Source organism: Adiantum capillus-veneris, chromosome 10 (assembly GCF_014529385.1).
Source record: "Adiantum capillus-veneris isolate H3 chromosome 10, ASM1452938v2, whole genome shotgun sequence".
NCBI lineage: Eukaryota > Viridiplantae > Streptophyta > Polypodiopsida > Polypodiales > Pteridaceae > Adiantum > Adiantum capillus-veneris.
Window position 1 is genome coordinate 148010114 of NC_140940.1, and position 14767 is coordinate 148024880.

Genomic DNA, 14767 nt, shown 5'->3' on the forward strand with positions numbered 1-14767 from the left:
TGAGGCTAGTACAGTTTCCAAGAACTCAACTAAATTGACAATCACATAACTCAGAATTTCAGGACTTGACTGAGGCATCAAGTATATCCACAATCAAATCACCCCCCTAAGCCCAAATCTTCATTGAAGTGAACCCAAGAACCAGAATTCCAACAAACTTTGATCGCAACTTATTACAAGTATCAAAATTTATCACAATTTTGTTCACCAAACAAAAAATTTAAGATGATTATGGAAAGAATCAACAAGATGGTCTTGAGGCACATATATTGCAAGTGTTATATTCTACTAGCGTGTTGCACAAAAGGCCCACAAAGATGTTAATGTACTATGAGAACTATGTACCTTATTCTGTCCACAAAACTACTTCATTCAGAGACCAATGAGCCAAAGTAACAATGATGTTTATTGAAAAAAACCTAAATTTGCAAGAGTTTAAGGTGCACGATCATTATTTGGATGACACATACGGTAATCGTTCAACATACATCAATACAATATTCCACAAAGCAAGTGGAAAGCCCATGGTCTTGCACCCCCTTAAGGGCAAACAAATGTGGGATCATCAATCAAGCGTTCAAGTGACAATGCATCAAGCTTAACGCAAACATCCACTGCGTTCAAAGAACATGGGAACAGACAAATTTCACCATCACCACCGGCACGAATAGGGCGAGCACAAGTAGGTGGACCCCATCCAAAATCAACAAGGTGGGTCGGGAAACGAGGAGAACTAGCAACATTAATGTTGACGCCCCCATACCACAAGGGTTCATCTTGGCTACGTACATCAAAAAGCTCGAAGCAATGAATCATTCCATGTAAGTTATTAGGATGCACACAATCATCAACCACTTTGGCGATGCGTGCTAATGTTGTTGCAAATGTCTCGTTTCTTAAAGTGCGAGGGGTTGATTTTGCACATGTCCATGTAATGGCATTGCCAAAGAAGTTTTCAGGGACTTGTGGAGGAAGGTTTGTGTTTGGGCGTGTTCTCCGCGTATCCGCGAGCACAATAAAACTAAGTTCTTGATCATCTGGTAGCATCCTTGCTTCTGTTATGTGTCTCCAGCAATGTGCAAACAATGCCTGCAATGAGCTTACTCCCCGTTTTGGACCCTCAATCTCGTTTTGTGCATCTACTCCCATATCCTTAAGCTTTTTCATAGCCTCGGCGCTAAAGTGAAAAACTTTGTCAACCAATGGGATGCTTGACTTTGCGTTTGTTATGTCAATAGGCATCATTTCCAAAGGAATCAACTTTGCAATCTCATGTGAAACATTAGCAGGTTTGAAAATTGTTCTTGTAACGATTGGGGGTTTTGATAGTGGAATTCCCCGTGCACATTCACCCCACGAAACCCAAAATTGCCAAAGAGAGGGCCCATCCATGGCAATATGGCTATGACTAATAGCCACTGCCACCCCTCCCTCTAAAAATGTAGTAACCTGCAAATTTTCCAAGAGGCACACACCAACATAAAAAAATTATTTGTGACGAATAAATCGTTACTTTTCTTCAAACATTCTTAGGTGACATGCTTACATCATACATAGGTGCATGCCTCCACAATGGCAACATGCTCAGTCTACTGCAACTATATGAGGCACAAAGGGCCTAACAAATTTATGAAAAATCAACAAGAGAGTGGGCATAAATACCAAATACTCAAAAGTAGAGGCTACAAACTTTTTTTAAAAAGGCTCAATTGCATTTGTATAAGTGCGGATGTACGAATGTATATCATACGACCGTACAGTACAGGCAGTCATGTGCCGTACGGAGACTTTTAAGTTCAGCAACATAGCCAAGACAAACGTTTTGTATAATATCATGCTATCAGCTTCTCAAACAAAACGGATAGCTTGTATAATACTCATTGTACACCAACAACTACTTATGTGATGTCTCCTTGACAAAGTAGCCATGAAACAAACAAATGTGCAAAAAGAGAACAATATAGAGGAGACAATAGCCATCCCTGCCTTGATGTTTGGTTCAAGAATGCCCTTGATCTACTATGATTAGAGATATTTTCATGCCTCGGACAAACTGTTTTTTAAATATTATGTTTCCGTCTATGTATAATTCGTGGCTAAAGTCCTACAAAATGTCACTACTTCCCTGTCTACTAAATTCTTGGTCTTAGAGAGGTTCCATAGATCCAGCCTTCACCACTTTCACCAAAATCTTTGGTCAAAACTTATAAATTGTATTGGAATGTTGATATACATGTCAATAGTACACGCCTGAGTTTGCACCACGTCACATACTATGGGTACCCCATACACTTCAAAAAAGAGTTCTAGTGGTTGATGAAGAGACGTTGGCAACTAGAAGACTTTCTCATTGGACCTTATTGCATCAACTAGAGATACATGAAGATGACTTCCAAAGTGGTAAATGCAAGGAGAGAATTACTTTTCTTTTGTGCTTATTATATGGATGACATCGATAACAGGTGCTTTGTGAACTTGACACCTGCAATCCATGCTTGAAATACTGATTCGATTTTTGCATGATGGATGCAGGTAACATTTGCAACGCTTTCGACATACTCTAGAGGTGGCGGATAATCCCTACACACAAACTCCTCCTTTCTCCTTTGATACTTAAATTCCATGTTCTAAGATAGTTAACATATTTTAGCTCCTTATCTTATATATTGACAGGTATTGTTACCTTCATTTGTAACCTATACACACACACACACACACACACACACACACACACACACACACACACACACAAACACACACACAGTGTTAACCATCCTTGTGCTTCATAATTAACTAATGAGAAAATCAGTTAGATACATCGTTGAGGTCCCCTCGGATTGTTCCTACGATGCTAAAACTTCTCTTCGTCTTTTTCTTCTTCTCTCATTCTCTGTCAGATTGCCTGCAAGCTCTCTGCCAAACCAAAAAAGAACGAGGATGAGGAGAGAAGGTACCTGAACGGCAAGAAGGGGCAAATTGGGCAGATCCGAGCGGGTGAGGTGACCGAAGGGCGCCAATTGGGAGAAGAGGGGGGTGAAATCGAAGTGGGCGTCTTGCAGCTCTCTGAAGGAGGCAGCAGTCTGCGCCTCCACGAAATCCACGCCCGCATCATTGCAATGGAGAGCAAGCCTGCCACAGTCGTCGTCTAGGAGGCGGCCGGCGAGCGGGTAGAAGTGCACCAACGCCTCTGCCAGGCTCTCCTTGAGAGTGCCCACAAATTCAGAAATGTCTGCTGGCTTGATCTGCTCGTAGAAGAGCACCCTCAGGTTGTAGTGCACCTTCGCGAAGAAGATATCCAAGCTCGACAGGTACATGAGCTGCCTCTCGGTAGGTTTGCTGGGTACGACCGTGCTCGACCTCACGATACTTACTGCCATGGCGCGCGCGCGCGCGTGTGTGTGTGTGTGTGTGTGAGAGAGAGAGAGAGAGAGAGAGCGCCTGTGCAAGAGCATGTCAGATCCTCACGTCTCTTACGAGCAATAGCCACATGAATCAGACTGAGTCTTAATCTTAGTCTTTAGACTGTGCTAGAAAAAAACCGGGTCTAGTGTATTTTAACAGACTAAAATTGTAAAATCCCCGATAGATTTTGAGCTTGCCTGTAAGAAAACCGGCAAGTTTTAGTGTAATTGGCTTTCATGTCAAAATTTGAAGCTTTTGGGAGAATTTCAAGTTTCCCCTTATTTTGATCTGTTAGGAAAAATGTGTTTTTCTAGCCCTGCTCACATCAACGCAGCTTTACGGCCATGAAGCCTTCGCTGAATCTAAACACTGACAGATTTGACACCTCTTGTCACATGGGATCGACGGTCCATGATCTCTGGATGATGTGGACCGTTTGTTCATTCTCAAGAATAAAAAGATTTCAGTCGGATTTGTTCCCGTGGCGTAAACCCACCGCCTCCCACATGAGAGGCAATGACTCTCCCAATAAGCCATTGGACGGCGCAACACCAATCTCGTCGCCCCCAACTAATAGGGACCATTGATCCTACCTGACAGAGGAGGTGTCAAATAATCACGAGGGGCCCCCTCGACACTATTTGATACCCCCTTGTCAGATGGGATCGACGGTCTACGATCTCTGGATGATGCGGATCGTTCGTTTATTCTCCAAAATAAAAAGATTCCAGACGGGTTTACCCCTGTGACTCAAACCCACCACCTCTCACACGAGAGGCAATATCTTTCTTATTAAGCTATCGCGCAGCACTTGAAACGGGGGCGAGAACGTAAAATAATATGGTAAAAGTGACGAGGTGGGGATCACATGGTGTTCACTTAAAGATCACTTTGGGATGGATGGGGCCACACAATGATCACTTTGGAATAGGTGGATTCACAAGGTGATCACATCTCGATTGGGATTTACATGAGGATCAATTGGCGATCACTTGATGTTCACATCGAGTTTCCTTGGGGTTCACTTTGGTTGCGATCACACGATGATCACTTGAGGATTAATCCACCATCGGACGACGCAAAAACCAATCCCGTCGTCCCCAATTATTAGGGACCATTGATCCCACCTGACAGAAGGGATGACAAATGATCACAAGGCTTAGGTCCCTCTCACACATGACCGTCGGTCATGTGTATCATGTCAGTCCTTGGGCCCTCACCTTTTCCCTTCACGCAAAGGATGTCCAACCTGGTTGTCACACTGAAAGGCTTCGCACATGTGTTCAAGGATAAGTCGCAGCGTCCAAACTGATGACATGGATCAAATTATTCCACCCACCATTGTTGTTGCGTGAAAGTAGGATTCATCACACAGTTAGCCGCTGCATCAACGTGATTTTCGCTCTCGAGGACATTTTGTGAGGCGCTCGGTGTGGAAAAAGGGTCTTCATGTGCGTGCAACAGGCATAGCGGCCGTCTCCGAAGATGAAGGCCCTTTGAAAACTTTCTGCAAGGTACCTTCATGTGCGTACCCTTTGAGCGGAGGACATCGACGAGAAAACGGACAGTTGAAGATCGTACAACCAATCAACGCTTTAAGAAAGGAGGCTAGCTAAGTGCAAGGCAGCTTTGGAGGGGTCGCCCACAAACCAAAGAATCTTGGACATTAGCTAACTGCCAAGTCAATTGCATCCATAGAGTCCGTTTGCCTTGTGTAACAGCCATCGCCAAAGGCAAGCTTGCTAATTGGGCCACGTCAAACTGCAAGAAAGGTCGTACGACCTCGTTGCACATGGACCTTAGTCAATAGGGTCTCAAGGGGACACTCTTCTTTTATAAGACTATGGCTAGAGGTGTCTAAAGCATACCTAGGGTGGCATATTATGAAGCCGCAGGGCAGTGTCGTCATGCACAGGTCATCATGTGGCAAGTCACGATGCACACTTTCATGGGTATGGCCAGGTACTGCATGAAAGACCTATAGAAACCACACTTCTTATGGTACCCAAGGTTCGCGAAGGGAGTTGAAGCGAACGAGATCACAGAGGGTCGAGCATTGCACGCTCAATACGGCCAAGGTGAGTTGAAGCATCGTGTGGTGTACATGCCCATCAACATGTTTGACCAAGCATACTTGTACATGTACATGCGGGACTGTCGAGTTGGGAAGAGCTTGCGCAAGAGCGCCCGCCTGCGGAGCCAAAAAACGCCCCAAATTTTGGTTTTCATAGAAATGCTCACGTCCGGATGCTGCGTTAAAATGGGAACTCCAGTTCCACACGTGAATCACAATCACGAACCCACCAATGGAATTAGGCCAAAATTGACCGCATATCTCACGTCCGCCCGCATAGCCCTTAGGCGACCTATATTCGAACTCTTTTCGAGCTCGTGACCTCGTGAGTCTCCCCATCTAGGGTAAGCCACTAAGCCTCAAAGCTTTGGTGTGTGAGAGAAGCCAAAAATGAAAGTTTTATTCTCAACTGAGCAAGGACGCTCGCACGCACACAAAAATGAGCACACACCTAATTATAGAATAGATTGGGGGATGAAGATGAGGGGGCTCCCCGTGCTCAAAATGGAGACCTTGAAGGCCCATAGAAGAGAGCTCGAAGAATTGTTTCTCCACACATGGATAATGCACACAAAGGATTTACGGGGCCGGAATAATTGAAGATGCAAAGTATGTAAAACCGATGCCAAAATGCACCAAAAAAAAAAAAAGCAAATGCACTAATTGCTAGCCATTGCCATTAATCGAGCGTTCCTCTCATGGATGAAGATAGCGACTCGCCATGAAGATGCCCAAAATCCAAGAGTCGCACCGCAATTGTGTGGCTTATTTGCTACTAACTCATGATTTTTTTTTAAAAGTAATCAAGTGTGCAATTAGAGTAGCTAATTAGTGAATGTTAATCACACCAAAACACACAAAATCATAACAATCCTAGCTAGCATAACCTGGAGCTTTGATATCACTTGATGGGAATGGGATCGTGCTAGGTAAGGTGAATGAAAGAGAAACATCGTTCACACAAGTGAATGTGTATATGCTAGATTATCACTCAAGCGAATTAGGTTCCAAGATGAATTAACTTGGACTCATAAACACAATCTTAAACACAATCTTGAGTAATTGCTAAGTCATCACAAGCTCACCAAAATGGAATGGTTTTGTTTATTCATTAAATGAGCTTTAAGTAGCTCTACAGCCTTGCACCAATACATGTGAGATAATTCCACTTCTCTCCTTGACTCACACTCTAGTGACTCTAGGACAAAGCTCACACCTTACACTATGTGCAAGCAGACAGATCCCAATGTGGATTTGGGAAGATGGCAGGGTGAAGGGTGGTAAATGTTAAGGCACCGCCTGAGTCAAGGGGCTTGAGGTGGGCTGGTGGGTAAGGAAACGGGTAAATGTGTGGGTAGTGTGGTCAATTGGTGTATATACAGCAGCTTTTGCAAGGTTCCAGTGAGCCCAAATGAGCAGCGCATACAACTCGCAGGTCGGTCAACGAGCAGCTGAATGATGCTTAGAATTGTAAAGGATGCAAAAGTTTGCAAAAGAGATCGAAGTGTGTGGTACAACTTTGCAGCAATTGATCAGCAGCACACAGTATCATCAGCTCTTTAGTGAGGGAACAACATAGCTAGCCAGCTTGCAAATAAATGCTATCCTCCTCATAACTGAAATGGCACACACATCCTCCTGCATAGCTATATAAACACTCTTATGTAGACAGGACAATCCGTAGCAACGGTCGCCTGAACAAAAAGAAGTGCAAGCGAAAATAAACAAGCACAGTAAATCCCTATTTCCTGACAGGAATATACATCAGGTGTAAGAAGCAATCGTATGATATTCTTCAACTCATTGCATGTACATACTGGCGTGAAACTCTCCACCTCATAACATATACAAATGTAAGTCTTGATAAGCAGAGTTACTAAAAATTTACATGACCGCATTGCCAACTTGCATGGTCTGTATCAACAGAAATCCAGGCAATACACAACTCTGTAAAAAATGCCTGAACTTGCTCGGGTATGTACAGAGTGGCCTCCCCCTTCTTCCAGTCATGGAAAATAGCTTCGGGGAAGAGCATACTCTATATGAGGGTCATGATCCCAAGAATCCATATCAAGCCCCGAACTTAATTGGTAGAAGACTTGGGAGGTGTGAAGAGTTGCACAACAGTGCTAGAATTGGAATCCCGTCGGGAAAACTGTGCAGATCGAGGGGGATTGCTCTTGTGAGATGACCCTTTGAGCTTCAAGATCCGTCGGATGGACCTAGGTAAAAGCAATCCAACTCTGTTGGAGTCCATAAGAAGAATAACTCCCAGGATGATCAGCAACCTGCACATATTATGAAGTATCAATTCAACGCCTCTTACTTATACATACAATATAAAAACTGCTGTGTAATAAGACAAGGCGAAAGGTATTACCATCCGATCAACAGACAAAATTGTCGAAAGGCCGATACAGGTAATGTCTCTCCAAGAACCAACATGCCTATAATCACTCCTGTGATGATCGATGCTACTGCCGCACATGTGGAAACCACAACTGCTCTGCCATCCTTCAGACCTTTTGTCTGAAATTCACAACCGCAGTGAAAAATGCAGGCTCAAGAGAGAGTATAAAATTCAGTCAGTTCACGTAAGACGGAAAAGCCCTTTATTTTTACTTTTTGATTTTTTGGGGTTTTTTTTTTGGGGGGGGGGGGGGGAACCTCGTCGTCAAGTCAACCACTATTCCTGAAAACGGAATATTTGCCTCGATTTCACATATAAGGTTATCACTGATCAGATTGTCAGACCAGCCAATCAAATTTCTCTAGAGATATGCTTCACCCCCCTCATACATATACTAAGCTGTGATCTAATTCATTAGAGCGTAAATAGGAGGGAAAAAGAAAATGAACTTCATAGCCTTCGACGGAAGTGTCATTTTGCCCAGCAAAAGTCCTCAAAAACTGACAGTTGGATCTTTCTCTTAACAGAAATCATCAGTGACTTCTGATAATTATCAGCAACAATTCTGAGCAAGCTGCACTGCTGGTAATAGAGAAATCCTTTTAGGATGCAACAGAATTGAGGATTTTGTATCTAAACAGGTAAAATTGGATACCATAGAGCTTTTACAGAATATTCCAAAAGTATGAACAACTTTAAATGCAGTCCGGTCAAAATACGTTTTCCATTGCAACAAATTATTGGTGATAAAGTGCAAAAGCCAATATGGGAGAGGATGAAAAAGACCAAGGTATCACATCTCAAAGAGACTCAAAAAGTAAAGATTTAGCAACCAGGGTAGAAGTGCACGCCTTGATAAAGGCTCGAGCAGGGACTGACAGATTATTTGCACTTTCCCTGACATGCAGTTAAACCTACAAATGAATACTACAGTTACCGGCAGATGTTGGCCGAAATTATGAGGGGCAAAATCTGAAAAAGTGAAATCAAAGTTATCCTTGTCTGAGAAGGATATCTTGAAACAGTCTTTTAGAGCAGAAGGAATGTGCTTCAAGAGACTTCAATTACACAACTAAATATTGGGGCTACTCCATGGAAGCTTCTGTTTATCCTCACTGAATCCTTCAAATTGGCAACCTAAAGCATCTGCGTTCATCTCTTAAATAGGATTTCCCTCTCTCAAGTAGAGAAAGGCAGAATCTCTTCTTAAAACGTGTGAAGTACCAACGGAGTTATGTTTCTAGTGAAAAACAGTCAGATTTTGTAGCCAAAAACCTGAGGGAGACCAAAATCAGCATTGAAAAAGGGAATCTAATATCTCTATGTCGCTGCAGATGAAGGCAAACCAAGCCATGATATAATTCTAGAACAGTGAAATATCAGGCTCTGCAATTGAGCATTGAGAAGCTCAGCTTCTGCAACCACATTAAATACAAAACTGTTCCTCAAGCTGGAGAATACAAGAAGTTTTGACAAACAAAATTTCACCGCATGCCACACAAGAACCAAACCTCCTAACAAGCAGTCAGCAACACATATATAAAAATAGGACAAGTGATACCTGACAAAAGAATCCACTGGCACTGCAACACACACCAGCCAATATGCCAGCTGGTATATAAAACTTAGAGTGGCCCTTTTCCACCAGCATGAATCCCAGTCGGGCAAAGATGGAAGCCATTCTATATTGAAAAAAGAGACAGCCAATAATCAAGTTTGAAATTCCTACATCAGGCCAGTTTGAAAGAATATATTAAACAAAGATTAAGGGGCACATACCCAAAACAAGTTCCTGCTTCCATACCAGCAACCATTTCTTCAATGACACCACTATGACTCTACAAAACAGTGAAAGTAAAAAGCATACCATTGACTAAAAAACAAAATTCGAAACATTGAACTCAATGATACCGTTGCAATTGGTGGCAAAACAGATCCCGGCAACTCATGCATTCGAGCACTTTTCTTTTTGGCACGAACCCACCAGTTCACAGCACCCTGAAGAGCGCTCTCTCTCTCTCTCTCTCTCTCTCTCTCTCTCTCTCTCTCTCTCTCTCTCAAGAAAGATCTCGCCGAAGCACGATCAAGAAACACACTGGAAGAGGGCGAACTGCAACCCTCAGTAATCGAAGAAATCAACACGATCAAGGAGCAAGTACGGGCCATCAAAGAGGGAGAAGAGCAACACAAAGAAATGACGACTTCTTGGATGGATGTTCTTACCAAAACTCAACAGAAGGCGGATGAAGCCGAGAAATGGATCAAGGTGGCCAAGAAAGGAAAAGGCAAGGAGATAACGCCCACGTCCACACCCACTATCATTAATCAGACACTAGAGGAGGAGCAAAGAAGACGGGTGCGCGCTTTACATGTGAGAATTTGCTGTCTTAAAGACAAAGGCAATGTGGACGAAGAAGTAAAAGAACTCACAGCCTTGATGGGGGTTCATGAGCCGACGCACACAAGGGCATGGAGAGTGGGCAACATAAAGAAAAATGGAAGCAGTGGAGAAACCTCAAAAGAAAGAGCACTCATCCTCCGTTTTCCCTCCATGGAAGCAAAGAAGTCCTTCTTGAAGAAAAGACCAACTCTTAAAGAGACTAGCATCTTTCTCGGGGATGATCTCACCCTCTCGCAGATCGCTCATATGCAGGAAGTAATGCCGGAGATTAGAGCGGCAAGGGGAAAAGGCAAGATTGCCTTTTACCGAGATGGAAAAGTGGTAATACTAGAGTGACGCTCCACATGACCGTGCGAGACTTATGGGACCACACTCAAAGTGGCTGCCTGGAAATGTAATGGATCTATGCGTCTTGATGTGGGTGCTTTTGAGGATAGCTTTACTGGAAGAGACATCATCTTTTACTCTGAGACACACCAGGCCCCTGGGCAATCCATGCCTCACATCAGTGGATACAAGTGGGAGACAACTTACAGACAGGAGACACGCTCAGAGCACAGAAGGCGGGGCTTGGGGGGAGTGGCAGTGTTATTTAGAGAGGATCTGCAGCCACTGATACATATAGCCCGCAGGGATGAGCAGGCTAGGTACATGTGGGTGAGATTGAAAGCAGAGACGGGCAGATATCTCTACCTAGCTATTTGCTACTTTCCCCCGAGTACATCAGTTTATGCATCACCGAGAGGATAGTCCCCTTTCTCTATTTTGGATGATGACATATGGGAGTTCTCTAGGGATGGTGACATTATCATCCTAGGGGACTTCAATGCTAGGACTACCCATCACCAGGCAGTGTTTTATGATACTTCAGAGGAGATGCTAAGAGAGCTAGATGTTGTAGAGACGGGATTGTCCAGACTATCACACGATGTGGAATATACTGAGTATGGGCGACACCTGATAGACATGGGCACCGCACATGGATTGGTCATCTTGAACGGCCTACAAAGATTTCCTGATGCGGGAGGTTTTACATGCTTCCCACACAGACATGGAGCCAGCACAGTGGACTATGTCATGGCACAGCCGAATCTCATCTCTAGTATCCAGGATCTCACAGTTGGGCCCAGACCGGTTGGGGTGGCAGTGGATCATGCTCTGGTGTCGATGACCATCTCCTTCCAGATCAGTGTAGCACACAGGCCACGGGTAGCATTCCCTACTCGCTACACATTCACACGGGAGACGGATTCTATATACATGGACGGGATCTACAGACGCCTATGCACTGAGGACCCGGGGTGACCTCTGGAGGAGCTAACTACTATACTGACACAGACATTACATGATGCAGCAGCAGAACATACCCACACACCCAGCCTGAGCAGAGCCACCGATCAGGGAGCATGCCTCAGAACAGCTGGTACGATGAGGAGTGCCGCCAAACTAGAGCCAGACTTCAGAGGGAGGTGCTTTTGGGGGACGTCACTCACAGACAGTCACAGATTGACTTCCGATGCCTGGTGCGGCGGAAGAAGAGGGCCTTTTTGGCTCGACTCGAGCAGGATCTATATCAGCTATTCTTGAGTCAGGACTCGCGTGAGGCATGGCGGCTCTTTCATGAGCAATCCCTCCCCCCTGCTATTTCCTCCACAGAGACATGGGGTCAGTACGCATCATCTTTGTACACAGTACCTGGACAGCCGCCCCTCCCCAACCCCCCCGATCCATGCCCACACACATGTGTTTTTTTCACCGCTGAGATGGTGAAGAAAGCTATTGACAAGATGAGGACTGGGAGAGCATATGATCATGATGGCTTAGTCGCTGAGCATTTCATGCATGCCAAAGACCTACTAGCAGAGCTTCTAGCAGTTATGTTTAACTGTGCCATGTGTGAGGGCCTACCGAACACTTGGAGCCTATCTACGATCGTACCTATCTTCAAGTCAGGAGACTCCATGGAGCCTGGGAATTATCGCACTATTATGATTGGGCACACACTGGCACGGTTGTATGCATCCATTCTTGAGCAACAGCTGAGTAGATGGGCAGAGAGGGAAGGAATGCGTGCAACTGGGCAGGCAGGGTTCAGGAGAGGCTTCTCTACTCTTGACCATATCTTGACACTCAAAGCCATCATTGAGGAAGGCAGATCTCATGGGAGACGGATCTATTGTAGCTTTGTGGACTTCCGCAAAGCTTTTGACACAGTACGCAGAGAGCAGATTACAGGAAATGGGAGTACCCACAGAGCTCATTTGGGGGATCATGGCATTGTACAAATCAGTAGTAGGGCATGTACGCACCCCGGAGGGACTTTCTACACCGGTTCACTCCACTATTGGGGTGAAGCAGGGCTGCCCGCTCTCTCCTACTCTTTTCGGTATGTATGTGGATGAGGTTTCTGACTACATTGAGAGCGATGGGGATAGAGGTGCACAGTTGGCAGGGACATGGATTCCACTTTTGTTATATGTTGATGATATAGTGTTGATCTCCGAATCCCCAGAGGGAATGCGACGTCAATTGGATGCTTTGCATACGTTTGCCCACGAAAGTGGTTTGTCTGTCAACCTTGGTAAAACCAAGGTTATGGTGTTTAATACCACCCCACAGCAGGAGGTCAGCACCTACATTCACATACGGCCAGGAGATTGTGGAGTACACAGATGCTTACACTTACCTTGGAGTGGTTTTTAGGGGACCTGCATTCTCACTCAGAAGAGCAGCAGAGACCAGACTGACTAGAGCCCACGCAGCATTGGGTAGATTGGAGAAGATGTGTTCGCAGGTTCAGTTTCAGGAGCCCCGGACGAAGCTCTAGCTCTTTGACACTTTGGTGGCTTCAGCATTGCTCTATGGAGCTGAGATATGGGGACCTTCATTGGATCACCGCGGGAGGCCGGGTCGCACAGACCGATGGGGGAACATGGAGAAACCTCTCGTCTCTATGATCTCGCGGCTCATTAGAGCCAAGGCATCAATACCACGGGCCATTATCCGAGAAGAGCTAGCGGCCCCCCCACTAGTGGTGGAGGCGCTCACCAAATCAGTCTCCTTCATAAACCGCACATGGGAACTTCCTAGAGACAGATATGCTCGCATAGCACTTGAGTCCTCTCGACAGTTAGCCATACAAGGAGATACAACATGTTGGTATGGGGAGATGACATCATGGTTTCAGGCGCATGGGTTCAGCATAGACAGGCTGCCACCATTCCAGTACTCATTCGATGCACCATCTCTCACTCTTACACAGTCAGAGATCACCAAGCTCATCCGCCAAGACCTGACCCAGCTAGACACCAGGAGGACATGGATACAACCAGCACAAGAATTGGACACGAAGTTGGCTTTCTACAGAGACCGCCTTCTCCAGCTTACAAAAGATGGTTTTGTGACGAGACCCAGATACATGGATACCCACTTGTCTCATGGGATACGATGTGCTATTGGCCAGTTACGCACATCTTCTCACCAGCTGCAGATTGAGACTGGGAGATACAGCGGAGTACCAGCAAAGGCCAGGACATGCCCCTTGTGTGACATGGAACCTGAGACAGAGCTGCATTATACATGCCGCTGCCCCGTCTACTACGAGATACGAGGCCGCTTCCATTGCTTGTTCAGAGAGGGTTTTGGACCACTCTCAAGAGTCATGGGATACGAAGATCAGAGATGCCTGGGTTTGTTCTTGCTCGAGCTGCGCAGACACAAAGATAGCCTGATGAATGGCGAGGCTAGCCAGTCTCAAAGACGGATCACAGACTTCTTCAGAGCTGACACGGGACACCCGCAAGAGCCACTCCCACAACAGAGCTCCCCCTGGCCTCACACCAGAGGCACACTGATCGACCGAGCGATTGAACTGGGGAAATCCAGGCGCCCACGACTGCGGAGGACTACACAGCATCGACGGAGACTACGTCAGAAGATTCGGAGCACGCGCGCCAGGCATGCACGACGCCCGGTCAAATTACTAACCATGGAGGAAATTGATGAGATTCGCCAACGACCGATGATAGATCTCTTGTGATTCAACTATCCCAACAAGCCGCCCATTTTTGCTTAGTTTTTGCTTAGTTCACATCGACCAATCTAGGATCCCATAGTATATATCTTTGTTTTGTACTGTTGTTATGTTATTTTGTTACTCTGACTTTGTATCAGATCCACCACCTTGTAACTTTCTGGTCTCATAGGTCACTATGGCTTTTTGAAGTAGTTAATATAAAATTTCATTTCATTTCATTTCATTTCTCTCTCTCTCTCTCTCTCTCTCTCTCTCTCTCTCTCTCTCTCTCTCTCTCTCTCTCTCTCTCTCTCTCTCTCTCTCTCTCTCTCTCTCTCTTTCTCTCTTTTCACGAATCTCCCCTCTCTCACCCATCTGATCGCAGAGCTCACGCAAGCTGCAAGGCAATGCAAGCTCCCCCAATGCAGCATATAGACTCTCTCTCTCTCTCTCTCTCTCTCTCTC

The 14767-nt window shown here is 45.3% G+C and overlaps 2 protein-coding genes across 4 annotated transcripts in view; both read right to left on the reverse strand.

Annotated features, from left to right (window-relative positions):
* Window positions 1-385: 385 nt before the first annotated feature.
* On the reverse strand, window positions 386-3559 carry LOC147449831 (shikimate O-hydroxycinnamoyltransferase-like). The gene is made up of 2 exons (XM_086522188.1): window positions 2955-3559; window positions 386-1449 (listed from the first exon to the last, which is right to left on the reverse strand). The coding sequence occupies exons 1-2, from the start codon at window positions 3450-3452 to the stop codon at window positions 541-543; spliced, it is 1407 nt and encodes a 468-aa protein (XP_086378314.1). The 5' UTR covers window positions 3453-3559; the 3' UTR covers window positions 386-540.
* A 3353-nt stretch (window positions 3560-6912) lies between these two features.
* The window catches only part of LOC147449832 (magnesium transporter, putative (DUF803)), a 76698-nt gene continuing 68843 nt past the window's right edge, over window positions 6913-14767 (reverse strand). For 2 of the 3 annotated variants that reach the window (XM_086522189.1, XM_086522191.1), the window contains exons 5-9: window positions 9798-9884; window positions 9666-9724; window positions 9448-9568; window positions 7857-8005; window positions 6913-7764 (exon numbers count right to left, since the gene is read on the reverse strand). In XM_086522189.1, the coding sequence (XP_086378315.1) occupies window positions 7560-7764; window positions 7857-8005; window positions 9448-9568; window positions 9666-9724; window positions 9798-9884 (621 nt within the window). In that variant the 3' untranslated portion in view covers window positions 6913-7559. Of the gene's footprint in view, window positions 7765-7856; window positions 8006-9447; window positions 9612-9665; window positions 9725-9797; window positions 9885-14767 lie in introns of all 3 variants that reach the window. The other variant, XM_086522190.1, reaches the window with a different exon arrangement.

Bases quoted from the DNA above. Each gene is read 5' to 3' on its own strand.
- LOC147449831 (XM_086522188.1), bottom strand. From the start codon at position 3,452: ATGCTCTTGCACAGGCGCTCTCTCTCTCTCTCTCTCTCTCACACACAC. The intron at 1,450-2,954 runs GTACCTTCTCTC...GAAAATTTGCAG, and splicing joins TGCCCCTTCTTGCCGTTCAG to GTTACTACATTTTTAGAGGG.